The sequence below is a fragment of the Sminthopsis crassicaudata genome, chromosome 4, assembly GCF_048593235.1.
Source record: "Sminthopsis crassicaudata isolate SCR6 chromosome 4, ASM4859323v1, whole genome shotgun sequence".
NCBI lineage: Eukaryota > Metazoa > Chordata > Mammalia > Dasyuromorphia > Dasyuridae > Sminthopsis > Sminthopsis crassicaudata.
Window position 1 is genome coordinate 6441404 of NC_133620.1, and position 23216 is coordinate 6464619.

Below are 23216 nucleotides of genomic sequence, written 5' to 3' on the forward strand. Positions count from 1 at the left end.
TCTTCTGCAATACATCATTCCTGATCTTTCTCACTGGGCGCCGATGGTTTCCCCCCAGAATTCTTTCCAGCTCCTCTATCTCTATTTTGTATAGACACAGTTGTTTCCCATTGTCATTCCCATTAGAACATGAGTTCCATAAGGGAAGGACCCAGAGCTTAGAAAAGTATCTGGCCCAGAGAAATACCTAAAAAGTGCTTGTTGACTAAATTCCCACGGTGTACTGAGAGCACTGGAGGGAATTGAGAAAACGGTCCTCACTCTAAGTATCAGACCATCTAAAAAGGGATCAAGAAAAAAGTGCAGGGGACCATTGTGGTTCAATTGTTTTTCAGTCCTGACTCTTTATGACCCCATTTGGGATTTTCTTGGCAAAGATATTAGAGGGGTTGGTCATTTCCTTCTCCAGCTCATTTTACAGATGAGGAAACTGAGGCAAACAGGGGGAAGTGACTTGCCGGGGGTCACAGAGCTAGGAAGTGCCCGAGTCTGGATTTGAACTCATGGAGAGGAGTCCTGTCTATAAGTCTACATCTTATAGACCCAATCATTACATGATCAGTACATTAAAAAGTCACATCCCCAAGTGCTGGGAGTGGGAAGTTATTCTCTGTTCCTCGTAAGACTTTTTTTTCCCCCTATTGTCTATTATTTGGGGCTGTGGTGGAGGTGATGAATGGCTGTCTCCTGTTCTGTTCAGTCTGTCTGCCTCTGAGGTGATACTGGTGCTAGAGATCACTACCTTCACTGAGCTCATTATCGTGAAAATTCTAAGTAATGAAGAAGATGTGGGTCTTTAATCAGATCTTCTGCTGTGAAGTTTCAGAGTGATAATAAATTGAACATTTTCAAAAATCATGGTGAAATACATAGGAGAGCAATGCTCAATGGAGCAAATAATTTATGATCAACTCTCTCACGTGTAGATGTATGGATATATGTATATATACATATGTGTGTGTTTGTATATATGTACATGTATACATACATTTATATATGTAGATGTGTATCTATATGTCTCATATTATCTATATGTCTCAAAGTTATCATGGTTCAGGTGACTACAGTGTCAAAGTATGAGGTGATTAGCATGCAAAAAAGGGATTGTATTATGATTAAAAAAAAAAGAATTAAAATGTTTTATAAGCCTTGTACCTAATTTCAAAAACTTATTTGGCTTATAATGCGCCCCCCCCCCAGATACCAGGATTTCTGTTCTCCCTCCTTATCCTTCCCACATCCTCACTCTATTCCTTTTGAAAATGCAGAATCTGTCTGCCCCAGATACTCTCAGAGCCCCCTCAGAGACCCGGATTCTTAATTAAGACCAACTCTAAAGAGGTAGAATTGACTTGCTTCTTCAGTATTCCCATGGCCTGCTTTGTACTAGGCCCGCCTGGATTATAATATTTTTGGATCTTGGAATATTCCAGAGCTTACTCTCCTGGCTGTTTATAGGTAGTGCAATCAGGTGCTCATTGAAAAATGGACGCACCAGCCCATTGACCTACGCAGTCAATCTAATTCTTCTAAACTCATGGGTTGCCTTCATCAAATCCAACTGCATCCCCTTGCCAGTCCTTCCTTTTCCTTGGCTGCCTTTTCCAACACACAAGATTCATTAAGAAGCTGGTTAAGGGAGTGCATGAGAGTTTGGTAAACCAATTTCCATTGGATCGCGGCTTCCATTTTTCTTCTTCCTACCTCAGACCCAGCAGATTAACTCAAGGCACTGGCCAAAGGCTTGAATGTTGGTATACTAGCAACAGTAGAGGTGTTGACAGGAATGACACAGTGCTGGCGAGGATGGAGCCCTTTGGGGCCCTCAGAGTTATGGTTTTCAAAAAATCCCTCTTGCAGGCCTGGGATGGGGGGGTATCTCCCAGTGATATTTATAAGAAGGTCCAGAAGGCCATAAGGTTCCTTTCTGACCCTTCCTTCCATGCTACCATTCTCTCTCAGCCTCAGTTTGCCTACCATTGAAGCCGAATTTATGAGATTTTTTTTTCTTTTGGTAGAAAGGATTCAATGTGATCAATAAGGATCACCAATCACATGAAAGTATATCCATGAAATCGTGACACTTATTTTATTTGGCTCTGGATGTAGGGGTGTGAGTTGTAGCAAAGAAAATGGAGGAAGGATATCACATCACAAACTGCCTCTTGATTGTGATGCAGAAAATCATCTCCTCGTGTGAAACTCCAATTGGCCCCCGTTTTAGTTTTGCGGTCCTCACTACCCCTATAAACTGTGTGTCACATCCCAGTGACGCTGAGTAACAGCGGACGGGGCATCCGCCCAAAAGGGAACGCCTATTTATCACTGCAGCCCTGTTTAACCACTGGCTCCTCACAGTTAGACCGGGTGACAGCTTCTCTTGCCAAGAAACACCATGTCAGCTCTTGGGAGAGTAACTTATTTTAATAGACCCTACAAAAATACATATTCTCATTGGACGTAGGAAAACAGTTCATTTACAAATAGCGTCCTCAGAGCTGTGGTGACACAGTATGCAATGCACACACTGCATGAAACAGCAGCTTGGAAAATCAACGGGGATCTCGGTTTGCTCCTAAAGAGCCATGCTGACACGAGAAGGAACATGAATAGTGCAAGCTCTGCAGGCTTGTCCTGGGATTTCCAACGGGGCATCTTAAAGAAGTGGATGAGTAAAAACACAAAGAAATATTAAATAGGATTAGAAAATGGAAAGTTTTTCCATCGCTCGTACTACAAAATGTCGAGAATTTGAAGATCCCCGAACTCCCCATCGGCCTGCCAATCCAGTGGTAAAGGAACGCCAGAGTTCCGTACCATTATTTCTGGAGGAAAAAAAATTAAAAAGCTTTAAACACTTGGACCAGGAGCGGTTGAGATGAATTTGGGATAGTCTCTAGCCCTGGTCAAAAAGCAAGCTCTGAGATGAATCTTACAGCAGACCACAGCTCTGGGATAACACATTTGAAGTTTATATTCAATGTTAGAGTTCAAATATAGCTCCCACCAATGGCTCTCCGCTAAACAGTCCTTCTCAAAGGTGAAGCTTATCGATCCCCAAAGCTCATTGAAATGACTGAAAAGCAGCAAATCCGCTGATGCGACCCGCGAGGAAATTCCACACCAACAGCAAAAAGAATCACAGGGGCGACTGCGTATAATTAGAGAAACTCGGAGAAAACAAAGCAACTTTCCTGCCACCCATCACTCACTGCTTATATTTGTGGAGAATCATGGTTCCCGCCAATGGCCTTTTGTCCATTTCCCAACTTTCGGTGGAAGGCATTGAGCAAGTTTAATTAATTTTATATTGACTCTTTATATTCAGGTCCCAGAGAAAAAAAGGCTAATTTATGAAACATTTCACTCTGTATGGTGAGAATTTAGCAATGAATATGGAACCAAATATAAACACTGTATACCATATGTACAGTTACTTTCATAAGGCATTATCATGTATTTTATTGAAAAAGATTCAACATAGTAAAGTCTTATTTTAAGATATATTTTCTTTCTCAATCCGAGGTGTTTAGTTTATGAAAATATCATTTTATCTATATTCTTTTTGAATATATGCCAACATATAACTTGTGCTAGAAATATTTTATGGGAATTACAATTCTTTATCTCTGTATTTTCTATAGAAAGGCATATACAATTTTGAGGCAGTGTTTCTGATGGAGAGCGGAATTCTTAAAGAGCTTGTGTGTGCTTCCGTGCTCTGAAATTATAGGAAATCCACTTTGAGAAGAAACTAATCTGATAAAAAACAAAACAAAATGAAAAGAAACAAAACAAAACCCCCGCACCAATGCCCAGCCAGAGGCTGACAATGAGAACTAATACATCACCACGTGAACGTCATATTTATAGAATGAACATTTTTAAGGAGGCTCAGTACTGACATACAGTATTATACATTTGGCACTAATGTTTGCCATTGGTCCAGCAATTGGCAAAAATGTTTTCCTATGTATAAATTTATCTTTGAACATTAGGTCTGATTAGACGAATCTTCACTATTTATAAAAAATATTTAGACAGTAAGCTCACGCTGAATAACTAGGTCTACTGTGTTCTGGAAACTCTTCAGGAGTAAGACCGCTTTCTCATGTTCCATATGTACGAAACTGTGTCCATTTGCCTGTAAACACACAAATGAAACAGCACAGTCAGCCCCAAATAGCAAATTGGTGCTCTCTCTCTCATTTCCAAAAACAACAAAAATTGAGTAGAAATCAATACAATTTTTTTTTATCATAGAAAAGGCATCTTTCTTAAACCTATCCTGAGATATTAACTCAAACATGAAGATATACAGATAATCTTTTTTTCATGGAAGGAGGTTTAGGACCATTAATGTCTTCTTTACAATACACCAAATTTTAAAAATCAGTAATGCAGCTGCAGTGTTCACATTCACACGGAGGATTTAGACAAGAGATGATGACCTGGGGTGCTGAGAGCATTGCCCACTTGGGCTTGTACTGATGAGACATGATGTTTCACGTGATCAAATCTTTCATCAAGGCACATGTAGAGAGGCTGCCTATATTAATCAAAGACACTGTACTTTCTACCCAAGTCAGAGAAGAACAGAGTTCAAATTTTGACTTGTGGATTTATAGGCAATGACTTGGGTCACCTATGTTTGCTGGGAGTTGTGGCTACTGGCCTGTATCCCCATGACATTAAGCATCATTTTGATTACTTCAGGTCATGGTGTGAAGGAACAGGACCGATTCCTATATTTCAGATAGGATAATTTTTTTTAATTTCAGTCATGAGTAGATCCACAAGTATTGGTCATACAGAATTTCACTAACATGAAAATTACAAGCAAACAAACAATATTATTTAACCATGGGCAAGAAAACTCAGTCTGAAAGTCAAACTTTTTGCTGCATTTGTAGACATAGCCTTGGTCAATTTTGCTTAAACAGATGTTTATTTTGATTAAAGAAGTTAATCACTCTATGTTTGGCCTTGCACAACCTTAAAGAACAAGGTAATTGCTTGTATTTCTCATTTTTTGGTTGACTGGGTTGGGCTTGTATCGAGAAAGCTATAGAGAAAACCTTCTTTTGTGATTCATTACAATATGATTAATCTTTCTCATAAGTACACTTTTCACATTAGACTGCTTTGGGTGTTCTTAGGACAAAACAATAACTGATCATTGGTAGTGCTGGATAATGCTTAAAACCTTATAAGGTTCATATATCTGGTTAATTAAAATATAATGAACAAGAGCATGGATAGGGGCATTACTCGGGAACATCAAACCTCTCAACCCATAAGCTAATATTGAGGTGCAAACACAGAAGAAAATTTAGAAACAAGGAAATAATGGTTTAGAATGAAAATCACTGTCAAGTGTGCTTTCCTTGAGGACCTTTATTTAATGTGAGAAACATGCAAAATTGACATAATCATAGCTGAGCAAGCAAATAACAACAGTCTCTGGCCACTGGGCTTCTGTGCTCAAATTCTTGCCCTAAGTTGTATTAAGCAGACAAATGGGCTCATTCATTTTTCTTTCAGGTTAGATCGAGATGTGGTTTGGACAGTTGAGGAAACTGGTTTTCTGTGACCTGACTTGGATATTGGAGTTTGCTCAAATATGGCCAGATAAATTACCAAGACCTCTCCTTTAACTCTTACCCTGCCATATACATCCGTAAAATGCAAAGCTAATACAAACCACTTTTTAGTCACAATTTTGAGAAAACATTGTCTTGATTCTATTATCTGGACAGGAGATGCCTGTCTATTTGCTTTACAGAAACTAAATTGAATTAATTTGATCTTCTGAATGTCAAATTTGGTGAATAACTTCCCTAGGTTAGGGTCACATTTTCATATGGGTTTCAATAAATTTCATTTATTACTAGTGACATTGATGAGATACAATTCAATTTTAAAAGTATTTTTATAAGTCCCTTCTCTATGGTGAATAAAATTTAAATAAACTTCATTACTGCCTTCATGGAATTTGTGGTCTAATAGTGATATCAATAAGTCCTATAGTCAATATTCCATTTCTGTCAATCAACAAATAATTGTTAAGTGTCTGCTAAGTGCTAGGCACAATGCTAAACACTAAGGATACAAAGAAAAGCAAAAAAAAATTCTAGTCCCTACTCTTAAGAGATTCTCAACTCAACAGAGTTGAGATGAAGACAGCCTGGAGTGGAGAAAAGACTTAAGACTGCACATCAGGTAATGCAATGAATGATATAGGCAAGAGGTGATGAGGGCCTGGAACAGGGTAGTGACAGTGCAGAAGGAGTATATGAGAGACATTGCAAAAGTAGAATCAAGAGTACTTGGCAATTGATTGGATATGGGGGGACAGGGAGAGAGGGAGGCAGAAAGAGAAGAAAGCGGAGACAGAAAGACAAAAACACAGAGACAGAGACAGACAGAGCCAGAGAGAGATAAGCAGAGAGAAAGAGATGCAGAGACAGGGAGAGAGAAGAGGAGAGGGGAGGGGAGAGAAGATAAAGAAAGAAAAAGAAAAGAGGGAAGGGAGACAGAGAATGAGAAAGAGAGAGAGGAAGGAGTCAAGGGTGATGGCCCGACTGAGAGCTTGGGTAAGGTGGACCCTTGACAGTAATAGTAAAGTGAGAAAGAGGGGAGAGTTTTTGAGGAAGATAATGTCATCAACACATCCAGTTTGAGAATCCCATTAGAGAATTGCTGATATGAGACAGAGGTCAAAAGAGAAGTTAAGACTGGAGCAATAGGTTTGTAAATCATCAACATAACGATGGCAATTGAATCTGTGGGAAAATCATGATTTAGTGATGGTATTGAGAGAGAGAGAAGAGCACCCAGGACAGGGTCTTGAATCATATCCACTGTGACTTTTAGGAAGATCCAGCAAAAGAAATTGAGGAGGAATGTCCAGATGTAGAAGAGGATATTGAGACAAGGGAGGTGTGTTGAAAACCTAGAGAGAGGAAAATATCAAGAAGAAAGTAATTAACAGTGTCAAAGAAGGCAGGGAGACTGAGGATGAAGCCATTAGATCTGGCAGTTACAAGGTCATTAGGAGAACTTTGGGGACAGCAGTTCTAGTTGAGTGATAGTCTGGGAAGCCAGAGAGAATTACAGAATCAAGTAAGAGGAGAGTAAGTGGAGATACCTAATGTAGATGGCCTTCTCAAGACGTTTAACCACAAAAAGGAAGATGGGACAATAGCTAGTGGAGAAGGATGGATCAAGTGAGTTTTTTGAGGATGATGAAGCCATGGGCACTTTATAGACAGTAGGATGATAGACTAGGGAAAATAGAAGATTAATGAGAGAGCAGAGACAATAGAGAGTATAATTTGCTGGAGAAGGATAAAAAATTGAAAGCTACTCTGAAAAGTTTCATCTTGAATACCTTAAGTAAGAGGTACAGGAAGCACAGAGCCCATCAGGTTCAAAATACCTTGGGAATGGGAGGATGCAGAGGACCCCTAATCCTCCATTTGTCCACAACAGAGTGGTTGAGATCCCTGGTAAGCAGCAAAGAGCTATGGTGATAGAATTGCTTTTCTTTTTTCAAAGATCTTTGCCCATGGTTGGAAATGTCTTATTCTGTGACTATTACTTGTTCATGAGTCATTTCTCCACAGCACACAGCAGAAGATGGCCAGGAGAATCTCCCATCCTGCAGCACAAGTCCCTGGGTCTGCATTCACCCAGCCTAGAAGGGAGAAGCCCTGAATTTTGCTATGGCTCTTTTGGACTCTCACTAGGAAGGACCAGTAAATTCCTGTTTCTATAGTGATGGTGACCCTTTTATTGAACTGATCTGATTTCCATCCCTAAAGTCTAATCTTTTGTTGCTTTTCTGGATGAAGCTCTCCACTCTTGTATGGGTAAATCTGTGGCTATCATGACATGCTGCATTTTGTTTCCTTGAGAGTAGCAAAGAGCTCATTTTTTCCCATGATAAACTCCAAAACTTTGTCCTCTGCAGTAGTCTCTACAGACCCGGGAGCTCTCAAGGCTATGATTCATATGCAAGTTGCCAGCAAGTTCAATTTGGGTCATTCCAAAAATACCAATGGAAAAGAATATTTATTCTTAAAGTAGAATCAGCAAAAATGCTGAGGTTTTTCATTCTTATTATAGCTCCCACTTCTGGCTTATTTTGGGTGTTTTTAGTTTATGAATCTGGGTTTGATTTCTCTCCCAAAGCAGAAAAGTGATGTGATAGGAACCAGCATTCTTTGCAGCAAAAATATTGAATTCCTTTTGTCACCTGTGTAGCTTTGTGGTGGGTGGGACAGCTAGGTGACTTAGTGGGCCTGGTCTCGGAAAACTCAAGTTCAAATCTGGCTTCAGACATCTACTAGCTATGTGTTCCTGGGTAAGTCATTTCCCTTTGCTTCAGTCTTCTCAACTGTAAATCAGGGAAGATGGTAATACCCACCTCCCAGAGATCAAATGAGATAATACTTATAAAATATTTAACACATTACTTGGTATATAGTAGGTGATACATAAATGCTTCCCCCTCACCTCTTAATTATGTCCCTGAATTCCTTTATGAGCTTATAATTCTCTTACTTTCTAACTAGAAAAATGAAAAAAAAGTATTGGATTGTACCTCAACCAGTTATACAAAAGATCTCTAATTGCCTTTGCCCTGGGGCCTGGATAGTTAAAACATTTTTGAAGGCTTGGGATGTCTGTTTGTTCTTAAAATTGTTACACATGTGGGAGATTCTTGCAGAAACTCAAACTAAACTTAGAAAACAAGAAGGCAGTTTTAGGCTGACAATTTATTTAAAAGATATTTAATCACAGAGTTTAAATTTTGTTCCAAATTTCATTTCCACACATTTGAGAAGGTGGAGAAAATCACTGACTAGGGTAACTTTAGTGTTTAGCCTTTTCTTGTTTCTTTAGGCCTTTTTAAAAGCTTCCAACTTTTGTACTCCAAAGTTGAGGTGATATTACAAAATGCTTGATATGCCTTAAAGGGTGACAGAAATTCAATGATTATTATTCATTTCTCCCTAGACCCTATTCACATCCCAACTGGTAATTTTACAGTTACAATGGTTGGACAATTTGATCGAATTGTTAATGTTCTCTGCTATGCTAGATAACAATGATAGAGTGTGTGTGTGTGTGTGTGTGTAAAACAACTAACTCCTTATTATCAATATCTATAAATTTCTTGCTATTCTGCAGTCAAGGTTTATGTGCTTTCTGACAATGAACTTACAGAGATGATCTGGCCACAGTTTTGATCCAGTCTGGCCCTGCCCAGCTTCTCTACCTGTAACCTGGACCTCTCTCCTTCCTCCATCATCTGGTCCTTTTTCAATTCTTTTCATCATCTCTCAGCCCACATGGGTTCCTTCCCTCAAGCCCCATTTGATCATTATTTGGGTCTCAATTGACTCAGATTGAATGTAAATAACACGCATTTTTGCCTTGGTTAGAAACCCTCAGGATCCTCTCAGATTCATTCATTCATTCATTTAAATTTTTTTGGACTAGGGGAAAGAGGAGATTCTTTAACCCAATTGCTACCCTACCTTAATCAATGACTGGGTACAGCCTCAGTCAATGCTGAAGACCTTAGCTTAAAAACACCCAGGTCTCCCATTGCATCCAGGGCCATCTCTAGTCATCCTGATCTATGCCTGACCATTGGACCCAGATGGCTCTGGAGGAGAAAGTGAGGCAGGTGACCTTGCACAGCCCTTCTTCACTTCAATCCAATTCATTTGCACATCATGGTGTCACCTCCCTGACGTCATGGTCCCCTTTGAGAACTAAGGACCACCAACAATAATAACCACCTTGAAGAACACAATGTTCTATTCTATAAAACCCTTCCACTCACTCCCTGACTGCTTCTTCCATGACTCTGTGGGAAGCTTCCACTTCCTGGTCCTGCACTTGCTGTTTAACCACTTGGAAGGTGTCTCCCATCTTCATGGCTCTGGTGAAAGTGTTCCTTCAAAATTCCCCATAGACTTGCTTCTTGCTAAAGCCAATGGCCTTATTCCTCATCCTTTTTGATTTCAGTGCAAATAAAAAATTGATGCTATTGTCTTTTCCCCTCCCTGCTTCTTCTTCTTTTTTTTTTCCCCTGAGGCTGGGGTTAAGTGACTTGCCCAGGGTCACATAGCTAGGAAGTGTTAAGTGTCTGAGACCAGATTTGAACTGAATTCAGGGCTGGTGCTCTATCCATTGCACCACCTAGCTGCCTCCTCCTTCCTGCTTCTTAACATTATTTTCTACACTGGTTCTCGTGACAAAACTTTCAGGGTATTTCTTACCTCTCTGATTACTCCTTATGTTTCTTTTTTCTGACTTCTAAATGTAGATAATCTCCTGAATCCTAGTTTGATGATTATTTTTCTCCCTTTTTTTCTCTACAGTCACAGAATTACAGACTCAGATGGTAAGGGACATTTGCAACCATTTAGTTCCACCTTCTAGACTAACCATTTCACTCGGTTTGCCTCAGTTTCCTTATCTATAAAATGAATTGGAGTAGGAAATGGCAACCACCCCAGTATCTTGCCAAGAAATAAAAACCGCCCCATGGGATGAAGAAGAGTCAGACACAAATGAAAAGTGACAGAATAATGACAACAGTAAAATTCAAGCTCCTCACTTTACAGATGACAACAGAAGATCAAATCATAGAGCTAAACCTGGAAAAGACAAGATGTTGTCTAAGACAAACCCTTCATTTTACAGAGGAGGAAAGTGAGACACGGGAAGTTGAGCGAATAAAGTCACCCAAGCAGTCAGCATCGAAGGCAGAATTTGAACCTTGATCCTCTGACTCCCATAATTCATAGCTAATAATTACATCTCTGGGTACTGCAAAAACTGCAGATGGAAGTGATGAGTCATTGTAATAGAGATTGTGGGAAACGGAGATGAGACTGGGAAGGGAACAGATTTTGCAATTCATAAGCTAAAGAATTTAACTTTGAATTCTGGGAACATCCTAGAACAGATTGTTAAAAGTAAGGTTCATGAACATCTGGAATATTAAGTGTTGATTATGAAGAGCCATCAGGATTTTATCAAGAACAAATCAAGGCAAATGGATCGAATTTTCTGTTCTCTCAGAACTCCTCATCTGACACATCCGTAAAGATTGTAGATAGAATTTAGCTAAATTTTAGCAAAACATTTGCTAACAATTTTTATATTATTCTTGTATGAATCACTGTGGACTAGTTAAAATGGATTTTGAACTGCTTAAATAGCCGTACTCAAAGAATAGTCCGTAATGGCGCAATGTCAACTTGGCAAGAGATTTCTCTGGGATTGTCTCGGGCATTTGTGCCCGGTCTGATGTAGTCCAACATTTTAGTAAAGATTTGGACAAAGACATCAATGACATCAAATCAAATGACGTGAAAGACATCAAAGAATCATCAAATCTGCATATGGCAAAAAGTTGGGAAACAAAGTGGAATGAAACCCTTTTATAGGAAGCCTTTCCTCAGTTAATTTTTTGCTATTTTATCCTTTTATATAGGTCGTTTGCACGTCGTCTCTCCCATTAGATTGTGAGCTTCTTGAGGGTCAGAACTGAATTACTTTTTATCCTCAGCACTGAGTTCAGTGCCAGGCTCATAGAAAATGTTTAATGGAGTTCAATTATTTGATTGGATCAAAGTCTTTTATCACTTCATGCTTGGACTACTGCATGTTTCTCCCAGCTACAGTTTATCATTCCCTCAGCTGCCAAAGGGAAGAGCAGGTCCAATCACGGCAGTCCCCTACTCACTAACATTTAGTCACTATCACCCCCAAGATCCAATGTAGAAGAACCCCCTGTTTGGCTTTTTGAAGCCTTTCCTAATTTTCCAGTCTTCTTGTACTTTACTCCACTTCATTATTGATATTTACTGATAATATCATAAAATATTGAAAAGAATCTAATAAGATGAAATCCCAGAGAGACAAATGGAGACTCCTACACTTGGCAACAAAAATCAGTTGTTTTTTTTTTGTTTGTTTGTTTCAAAAAGAAGGGGAGGCAGAGAGAAGTTTGCCTGAAAATGAATTGGAGGCTTTCGTGAAATGAGAGCTCACCCTAATTTAGCAGAGTGATACGAGAACGCCCACAGTGATTGCCATCTTGGTCTGTATAACAGAGTCATAGCTTCTGGAACCTAGAGGTGAAAATCCCAGCGTATTCTGCCTTGGTCATTCTACATCTAGAACACTGCATTCGGTTCTAGGTATGACAAGGAGGAAACGGATAAGTTTCTAGATGTGGGCAACCAGGATAGCAAAGGCCTTACCTCTTACAGTGAAGAGTCCTTTTAGGTAGGAGTTGGACTGCAAGACCTTGAGGGCCTTTTTAACTTTAAAATTCACTGCAAGGCAGAGGTAAGACTTAAACACAAGTCCTGCTTCCTCCAGCACTTAGCAGTGTCTTGTATACAGCACGTACTTAACAAATACTTGGTGACTTGATTTGCTTTCCTCTAAATGGTTTATTGATGCTTTTAAAATGTAATTTTTCAGTGGCAAAAGGATAAAACTTCCCTATGACAAAGAAATGCAATTAAATCAGCTCATGGGCCCCATCTTGTTGTGCCTTAGTTATCTAAAAGTTCTACACTAAAGCCCACCTCAATGCCATTCCTCTGAAATCAAGGTCAGTCCCTGCAACAATGAGTTTTCAGGGCCTTTCTAGGGCCTGAGGATCTCAGGGCTTGTTTTTCCCTCTAAATACTGCTTCACTCAGTGCTGGAGATCCCATTCATGGCCATGACTTTACTTCCAAGAACAAAGCAGCATGGATTCCATGTCTCCTGGGGACGGCCTTAGGGGATCCAAAAGGATGAGGTGCCCATAGGGGAGCACGGGCCATGCTTGCCAAGCTCCTGGAGACCCAGAGACTCCAGGGGAAGCCAGGCTTCTTTTTAGCCCTCATGGGCAGCATGATTGAAGTCCATAATTGATCATCCAAGAGAAGAGAACACAACATAGTCTCTCTAGCATCATGATTTTAGTAAAAGGAACTACAGACTTTTAAACTACTTTACTCGGTGCTTAAGAAACACTATTGCTTATTTATCATGAAATAACAGGAATAGCAAAGAAAATAGTAGAAACATTTTTGTTTTACATCCAGGAAAGACGGGTGGGCAGTGGCTGGTGAGACAACATTGGTCTGAGACTCTGGACCACTCACTTCCTTGTCTCAGAGAACCCTCAGAAGTTTAAGCTGCCGCAGAACCATTGTCCATATGTAAGAGTAGGGAAATCATAGGTCCTCCCCCAATAACTCCCCCCCCCCCTAAAAAACCAAACCTATTTGTTCATTTATTCATAACAGAACAACTTAAAATTGAGCTTTTACATTAAGTGAAATTCATGCAATTTTGAGGTCAATTGAGTATAAAGGTTTGCTATATTAAAAATGAGAAATAAATGAATCTTATAGAATGAAATTCATATCAAAGTTATCTGGGAAGGGGACAGAGCTGCTAAAAATGTTTATGCCTCAATAGAATGCAATTAATGTTTCTAATTTTCACTGAGATGTAAAATTCTGAGGAGATTCCAAATCCCTTTCCAGATGTTAAATCCTAATTTAATGTTGTTGATGAGTAGACAAGAGATTAGAGATGTTTTACTGTGATAGTTCTTTGTGGCAGGGGTCGGCTCTGTCAGTGGTCCACATTGGACGGGCCCTGCCAAATTGGAAAGTCCTCCGCCGTTGTCTGTGAACTGACCCTGTGCCTTGTCTGATTTTAGGAGTCCTTGTTACTAGCAGGTTAGATACACTGTGGTTTATTCAATGTTTTTGTTTTTTGTTTTTATTTAGTTACAACAACTCCAGAAGACCTTCTCCTAAAACATGGAGGGGCTGAAATCTGGATCAGTAAAAAGAAATGCTCATGTCAATGAAATCTCCGATTCTTGAAATGGTGAATTGAGTTCCATTTGACACCTCCTTCTCCAGAACTATGCTCCTTTTGCTCCCTTTCATAATTTAGAATAAGGAGATTAACAATTGATGAGATAATATTTCGCAAGATTTGTAATTCCCAGAAAAGACACTTACTCTTTAAGAGAGATTTTATTACGATGATTATAAAATATAGGAAAAACAACCCTTGCCTTCTTTTCTCTTGCTTTTTGGTATACACTTTTCAATTTTTCTAGGCATCTTTTAGTACCTTCCTTTTGGTAAATAGTTTTGTAAAATTCCCAGAGATCACTTTAATGGGAATTCAGTGATGTTACGACTGCCTGATCTGTGGAAAATTACCTGGAGGTTTACCAGTCAGTAAATGAGAAGGTCCTTGGTTTGAATTTCCCAGATGGCTACAGATGTTTACAAATGTTTTGACTCTTCTCCTGGCATCATTTCTGTGACCACCAACACTAGGAATATTACATCAGCAGATGGGTTTATATGAATATGATTATTTTAAAAATAAATCACCTGGGGATCCACTCTAAAAAGACCCATCCAGGGGTATACTGGCTATTTTTGATTCCCTCATTAACATTCTGCATCTCAAATGCCCAAAGGTTTGTTTATTTTGGCAGGTCAGTCAAAACATAGGTGGTGTGCATGAGTTCTAGACTTGGATTTCTAGTAACCATAGTCCCTAAATCAGATTGACAGCTAGGCAAGAGAGGAAAGCCTGAGAACTTTAAATAATTACAGTTTTCCTCCACATTAACTTTATGGAATAAATTCACATTTCAGGAAGTGAATCTGATAGAGTACTATAATTAAGTACTGAGAAACATTTAGACTTTATTCATCAATAGTGTATTGATTGTAAACTATATCATTTTTTCCTCTGATGAGAAATTATAAATAGAAATTACAGGTTCCCAGGAAATTAATACTCTAAAGTTCATAACCCTAAATGCTTCGTGAGAAACTGTGAAGTTTTAATTGGGACATTTTACTGTTCCTGTGGATTATTTTTGGGAACAACAACTAGAATGAAACATTTTCAGAAACTCTTTTTTGGATTTCCCGATTCAGTGGGGCTCAGAAGTTGATAACCTCTCCAGTAACAAGGGGTAAGGGACTGGCAATCTGGTTGCATCCTTGAGCCATTATTTTGCATAGGAAACTAAAGGCATTGTAATAGCAACTGCTAAATGAGGGTGATCAATATTATAAAACTGAAGATAAAATTGTGGCTAAAATTTGTGTTTAGTTAAGTTGGTAGGGCATGTAGGTGCATAGTGGATGGAACTTCATTCTGGAGTGAGGGAAACTCATCTTTCTGAGACAAAATCTTGTCTCAGACACTTTCTAGTTGTGTTGCCCTTGGCAGGCCATGTCACTGTGTTTGCCTCAGTTTCCTCATCTGTAGAATGAGCTGGAGAAAAAAATGGCAAACTATTCTATTATTTTTGTCAAGAGAGCCCCCAACAGGGTCATAGAGTCAGACATAGCTGAAAAATGACTGAACAAAATGTTAACTTGCTAATATTTCTTTATGGAATCTTCCAAATTATGTTGAGAAACATGGTGGTGAATGCATGAACAAAGGGACTTCCACAGCTCCTGGATGGCCATCACCTTCTCAATTTTACCGCTTTTTCAACATAGAGAGAGCTCTAATACAGGCACTGAGCTGCAGAGACTGAAGGTTTCAGTCAACGTTCTCTTGGAGACCCACATCCACCAGAAAGCCTGCGGGAGTCAGCAGCTTTTGGCAATCACAACTGGCGATGGCGCATCCAAAAGAAAGATGGGACTGAAGAGAAGGTTACTAAGTGGGAGATCTGGTGAGAAGAGAAGAGAAAGGAGAGGAGGAAGAGAGAGACCTAGAGAGAAACAGAGAGCACAAGCAGGACTAGGGCACTTCTGTGTATACATCAAAGGTCAACGATTAAGATGTGGACCTCATCCCATACTTGGGATCTTCGGAAGAGTCGTATTTGTTTAGAAGTTTGTATTTTGGAATCTTGGAAAATAAAGATCCTATGAAGGTTTATAATTTATGACTGGCTCAGAGATCAGGGGAAGGTGACCTGATACCTATAAATGTCCTTAGCTCAGAAGAACTTAGGAGGGAGGATTTGGGGTCTGCTATAGGGAACTCCATTCAGCGGATGAGAAATCCTGGCATTAGGTAAAACACAAGATGAAAGGGGGATGGAGATTCTTCCCCTTAGATTAGGCAATCTCTCTCAGTCCCCCAAAGAGCTCCAGACAATAGTGAATCCCTTGCAAAGACCCATCATCACAACCACCTGTGGTCTTCTCTCTTTTCAAGTCTCTCCCATTGCCCTCTCCCTATTCCCATTGGTGGAGGTCCTCAACTCATCCTTGACTGAGAAAATAGAGACAACCGGCTTTCAGTTCCCTCTTCTTGAGCTCCCTTCATCTCTCCCTCTTTCCTTCATTTCTCTAGACTCTCAAAGGAGTGCCTTGTCAATGTTGATCCCTATTTACCCTTGATCCTATCCTGTGGTGTGCATAGTCTCGTGCCCTTCTCAATGTACTTTCTAATATTCCCGGTCTTCCTATTTATAAGCTCCTTCCTCGTTGCTTAAAAACATGCCCAGATCTCCATCATCTTTAAAATATAAGCACATGACCCTGTCATTCCTTCAATCTATTACTCCCTCCCCCTGCAATTATATTATTTGTCTTACACGTATGTTGTTTTTCCATATATGGGCACAGGTTATTTTCTTTAACAGAGGGTAAGGTCCTTGAGGAAGCTTTGCTTTTTAAATTTGCATCTCTAGAGCTTGAAGTTGCTCAGATTCCCAGGTGACCAAGAAAACAAAAGTGATGGGAAGCTGTCCAAGAAGGCTCTAAAATGGGCAGTTCCCTTATTGCAAATGGATTCAGTTGCAGACAGATTGGCCCTTCTAGTAAATTAACGACACTTATGAAAATTAAATATATCTTGGCCTTAGTTCCGCAGTACTTTAACTGAGCTAATAAGTAAGAGAACTACTAAATCTAAGCAGTCAGAACCTTAGCCATTTTCCAAGCAGTTTTCTAAGCATTTGTTGATGTATTCATTAAGCGAAGGAGTTTTAGACACAGAAGGCTGAATTCTCTAAGGCTTTTTCTGTGGGGTGGGAGTTTGAAAGAAACTCATCTCTCTTTTTTTTTTTTAAATACTTTCTTCAAAGCAAATCTTTGAGGGAGTTAAAATATTACTCCTCTTCCTTCATCTCCATTTTACAACAAAGGAAGTGGAAAAAACTTGGCCAAGTTCACACAGTTAATAACTGCCAGTGCTAATTTAGACTCAGGTCTTCTGCATATACAATCAATGAATGTTATTTCCGCTATAATGTGTCAGCTTATTAGAAAAGTGATTTGTCTTATCAACCAGAAAAATGCAAATTAAGACAACTCTGAGGTACTACTTCATACCTATCAGATTGGCTAAGATGAAAGGCAAAGATAATGATAAATGTTGGAGGGAATGTGGGAAAACTGGAATACTAATACATTGTTGGTGGAGTTGTGAACTGAATCAACCATTCTGGACAGCAGTTTGGAACTATGTCCAAATGGTTATCGAACTGTGCACAGCCTTTGATGCAGCAGTGTCTCTGCTGTGCTTATGTCTGGAAATCTTATAGAAGGGAAAGGGACCCACATGTACAAAAATGTTCATAGCAGCCCTCTTTGTAGTGGCTAGAAACTGGAAACTGAGTGGATGCCCATCAACTGGAGAATGGCTGAATAAGTTATGGGACATGAATGTTATGGAATATTATTATTCTTTAAGAAATGATCAGCAGGAGGATTTCAGAAAGACTTGGAGAGACTTATAGGAACTGATGCTGAGGGAAGTCAGCAGAAAGAGAACATTGTACATAGCAAGAACAAAATTATGTGAAGATCAACTGTGATGGATGTGGCCTTTTCAACAATGAGGTGATTCAAGGTAATTCCAATAGACTTGGGATGGAGAGAGCCATCTTCATCTAGAGAGAAAACTATGGAGAGTGAATGTGAATCACAACATAGTATTTTTACTTTTTTGTGGTTGTTCTTGTATGTTTGCTTTTTTCTTCCTTTCTCATTTTTTTCTCTTTAGATCTGATTTTTCTTGTGAAGTAGGTATAGAAGAATTGAACCTATATTGGATTACTTTGCTAGGAAAGGGAGGAGGTGGGGATGGAGGGAGATTAATTTGGAACACAAAGTTTTGCAAGGGTGGATGTTAAAAACTATCTTTGCATGCATTTAAAAAAATTATTATTTTTAAAAAAGAAAATAAGTGATTTGACGGAATTATTTATTTTTCAATCAGTTATTTTGGCATGTAATTATATCTTAGATCTCAATTTCCCCAAGTTTATAAGCTATTTAAAAGTTATTTTGTCATTCATTTCCAAAATTTGTAAATTAGTGAACTATAAACTCTATGATGGCAGTGGCTATTTTGTTTAAATTTTGTACCTTCCTCAATATTGACAATAATATACACTGTAGGCACACAAGACATATTTATTCAAATTAATCATGTTTTAGGTACCTATTGTAGGTACTAGGCAAGGGAAGAAGTAAAATGCCTTCTGCTTTTCCATTTTGTTTTAATGACTTATAAAAGGCTTTAGGAGCAGTTCATTATTCACAAATGCTTTTCTTTTGTTTAGGAGATTATGTTGGTGCATATAGATGGAGGAAAATTTGAGGAGGGGGTGGATGCTATGAATCATCTTGTTCAGCATCATCACCTACCAAACACAAGCAACCTTTTGTTCTGGCTTATTTTTCTTCTTGGCAACAAAATAGTTAGTCATAATTAATAGATTGTATTTAAATGAGACTAGAAATGGGAAGAGCATTATTTATTAGACCAGTTAAGTACCATATTGTTACTTGTATTTTTTTTATATATGGCAATTCATTCTGAAAGAATGAATAATAGAGTGATTAAAAAGCTGGTCTAGGAGTTGTAGATGGATTTCTAATCACTTCCTCCATCTCCTTGTGACCAGCTCCTTGGTCCTTGTAGGATCTATGTAAGACACATAAAAAACAAGGGGAGTGCTATGGGAAAGTTGGGATCAATAAGGAGGACGAATATTCTGCTTTAATTTGAAATCTTGCAAAGAACCTAGATGGAGGTTGGTCTCCCATCCCTTTGGAGGTGAGATGCTTAGATATGCCAGAGATCAACCTTCATTCAGTAACCGCTGTAGAGCTCTGGGCTCATTGTCACCGAGAGCAGGCTAATTTGTGCTTTTTCCAGGTGTGGACAAGATCCCTGAAAATGACCAACGATGGCAGTGACGTGACCATCACCCTTCTCAGCACTCATGATAGTGACCGAGGTGCCAGCTCTCCTCGTTAGGGTCTGACAGGGATGCTGGTCACTTGTGATCTCCAAGAGGATGGGGCTGCCATGTTGTAAACAGTGGTCCCTTTCCCTGGGTTTGATATGACCATTCCTTTATATTCTAGAACAAAAAAAAAACTTCCTGATGTGTCAGGTCCAGATGCTTTGTAAAAGGATGATAAATTGTATATGGGGTGGATGCTTCCTAAACAGCCACGTGCTTCCTTTCTCCACCTTATGGTTGTCAGTGAGGAAAGTGCTTTGTTCATTTTAACCATTAATTAGTTATTAAGTGCCTACTATGTGCCAAGAGCTAGGGATACAAAGAAAGGCAAAAAAAAGGGTCCCCACTCTCATGAAAGTCCTTCTACTGGAGGTGGGATTGAGGCATCCTTCCAAAAACTAAATACAAAACATATAGAGATTAGAGGGGATGGCAAGAGTCATTGGGGGTAGGAGGGGGCTGTCCCTGCCCAAGGTGGATGTGAATGAAGGCTAGAAGGAAGTCAGGGAAATTGATAGATGGAGGTGAGAAGGAAGAGCATTACAGGTGTCTCATCACCGCAGCAGCCAGTGTGAATGCATGGTCAGGTATTTGGGGTGTCCTTGGGGGGCTCATTCCTCATCCCATCCCCCACTCTATGAGGTAAGAACACGACTTGGTTGAGTCGATCACAACTATGCACAAACACAACCTGTGAATGGGACTTGGACACCTCAGGCCATTCAGGTGCATGAGGATCCCTGTTCTTGGGGGGTGAGAGAGGAGCCCACATCAAGGATCCGGCAGGAAAGAGTGGGGACATTGAACTGGGTCCCAGAGGCGAACCAGAGGAAAAAGAGAAAGAAGGATTGAGCTGTGGTCAAGAAGGGAGAAGGGGAGGACAGTTGGCCCTGCAGGTGTCTTGGAGCAGAAGCCAGAGGCTCATTGTCACCCACTCCTCCAAAGCTGGGAAATGTTTCAAGAAAAGTGGCTCTTTCCCCAAGCCCAAGACACAAGGTTTGCTTCTGATGAACAGCAGTGGCTCTGAAGCCCTTTGGACCTGAGAGTGCTCTTGTTTGTCAATGATTGTGAGATTCCTCTGGCCTAGGAATGGAATATTTCTTCCCTTAGGAAGCCCTTTGGACCTAAGAGTGTTCTTGTCTGTCAATGATTGTAGAAATTTTCCGGCCTTGGAATAATCCTACAAACATTACTGACTGTCAAATCTAATCTGTTGGTCAAAAATGACCAACTTCCTGAGACTCCCCCTCAAACTATAAAATTAGCAAATCTAATTGTTGGTCAGGAATGACCAAGTTCCTGAGAGACCACCACTCAAACCTACCTGAGAGCCATAAAATTACCAATAAGTAACATGAAACTCTGATCCAGTTTTGTATAAATTTGTCTTCCTTCTCTGAGATCCTTTGCTAATTTCTTTTGGAACTTAGCCGATTTGTAATAGCATTACAATTACAAATACATTTTTACTCTTGACTTGGATATGGGTTCAAACCTGCAAATTCTTTTGAGATACTTCATGACACCGGTCTGTGACCCCAAACTTTTGGGGGCCCTTTTTGCAATCTCAACACTTCTATATCTAAACATTTTTAATAATCTGAATATAGTCTCAATTATCAAGAATCTGGGATGTGCCAGAAATAAATATAAATGTAAATTAGGGTTAAAAGCCCAATTTTGGCCTAAATGTTGGGGATTTTCTTAATTGCAGGCTCAGACAGGTTGTGATTATACTCCTAATGTCATAAATAATAAGAAATCCCTGAAGCAGCAGAGGACAGAAGCAGTTGGGGACCCCAGGGCAGGGAGACATTATATTGTCCCCTGGTTTAGAATTAACCAAGAATTGTGACTATTACAAAGGAAGCCCAGGGGGCTGCTGTTGCTGGATTGTAGAGGAAAGCTGAGAGAAGTAAATGTAAGAAGACCAGGAAGATGGGAGCAGCTTTAAAGGCCAACAGATGCTGGTTGTCATGGGGAGTCTCTAGAGCCTAGGAGCAGAGCTTCCTTGGAAGAAGATCTCTGGGGAGCAAGGAGGGGGATGGGCTGGAAGCAGGGAGGCTATTGTAACAATCCAGGTTTGAGGTGGTGAGGGCCTGACAAAGGGAGCAGCTAAAGAGGCCTTATTGTCATGGATCCTCCACTTGTTCAGTTGGTACTTGTTACAGACAGGATGCCCACAAGGCCCCCTGCAATCACATCAGGGAGCCTCACAAGCCAGGATGCAGTGCCCTCTGGCCCCAGAGGCTCCCCCGCCCACTCTCTGCACAGCTGCCCTCCCCATGGTCTGAGTCTGGGCAGGGAAGAAGCTCTGCTTGTACCATCGCTGTCACAAGATGGGACCTTCTGTCCAGTTTTGTTCAGACCTCCAGAGGCCTTCTCTACTCTAGCTGAGGCCAGAGGCCAGAGTATGAGATTTCTTCGTCTTTCCATTCCATAGATTTTTTAAAAATTAAATTGAGTCCTTCCTTCCTTCCTTCCTTCCTTCCTTCCTTCCTTCCTTCCTTCCTTCCTTCCTTCCTTCCTTCCTTCCTTCCTTCCTTCCTTCCTTCCTTCCTTCCTTCCTTCTTCCCTCCTTCCCTTCTTTCCCTTTCTCTCTCTTCATTCCCTTTCTCTCCCTTCCTCCCTCTTTCTTTCTTCCCTTCTTTCTTCTTGACATCATGGAAAGAGAGGTTTGTAACTTCATTATTTGATTTTTCTTTGAATGAGACACAGGTAGGGGTTAGGCTGATAGACCTTATCATGATGCTGCTTTTTTTTTTTTTTGGGCCTTACTACTTAACCAATAATCATGTATACATACATACATACATACATATGCATATATACATATACACACATGCACAGCTAAATGTCAGGATAAAGAAATCAGGCTATGAAGATGAACGTTCATGGATTCTTATTTTCTAAGTGCTTCTGATTGAAAGGTTAGGGTAAGCAAGGGAAAGCTCAAAGGAAGGTAAACCAGAAAAGATGAATTAAAAGGGATCCCTAGGCCTCTGGAATCTTCATTTTATGTCAGATCTGATTTTTTTTTGGCTCATTTTCCAATTTCTTCTGCCTTATGAATATTAACCTCTAGGTTCCACTTCTCTACCTTCACAGTGGTCTAAATTTAGAATCTGGGACCTAGGAGAAAAAAAAGTCTGAATCTCAAGGCAAGCATTTTAGAATGAGTCCTTTTTCTGTTGCAAAATAAAGACATCTCCCCTAGAGAGTTTCCCATCATGCAATGCAGGAATTGCTTGGGCAGCATTTGTGCCCATCTTGGACAGGAACTGAGCACAAAGATGATGATATGGAGGCACAGAGAGAGCAAGTTGTCTAAGGCTTCTCAGAGCCTTTGACAGCTGTGGGAGTGTGTTTTACCTGCTGTGCAGACCATTAAATTAGATAAAGCCTTTTTGAAGAAGACGAAAATTTACAGAAAACTTACCTCTTCCTGTACAATTAAATTTTGATTCTTTTGTGATCAAGCATCAACATGGATATGAATATATATATATATATCAATATATATATATGTATATATGTATATATATATATATACATATATATATATATTTAAACACATGTAAAATCTCCATGGTGTTAACATAGCATATTTAAGAGTCACAGTTAAGAAAATTAAATCCCAAGCTAATCCCCATCTTTGATCCAAAGCCACAAATTTATGGATCATTCTTCAAATTAATTAAAATTGTGAAAAAAGCAACGTTTCTTTTTGATGACTGTTTATAGTGCCACTCAATGAATACTAAGTGAAGACATTCATTTACTAAATACTAAATACTAAAAATGAAGACATGTGAGATGTACTTTACTATCAGAAAACACATTTTCTTATTTGGCACACTATGCTTTTAGTATATAGATGTTTTTAACATAATTTTTCCTTCATTGACTATAAA

The 23216-nt window shown here is 39.6% G+C and overlaps 1 protein-coding gene across 8 annotated transcripts in view; it reads right to left on the reverse strand.

The window, feature by feature from the left end:
- LRRC7 (leucine rich repeat containing 7) overlaps positions 1–23216 on the reverse strand; it is a 561937-nt gene that overhangs the window by 1126 nt on the left and 537595 nt on the right. For 7 of the 8 annotated variants that reach the window (XM_074265661.1, XM_074265657.1, XM_074265658.1 and 4 more), the window contains one exon: positions 1–4144. This exon is cut by the window's left edge and continues 1126 nt beyond it. In XM_074265661.1, coding sequence (XP_074121762.1) covers positions 4037–4144 — 108 coding nt within the window. In that variant the 3' untranslated portion in view covers positions 1–4036. The remainder of the gene's footprint in view (positions 4145–23216) is intronic. The other variant, XM_074265662.1, reaches the window with a different exon arrangement.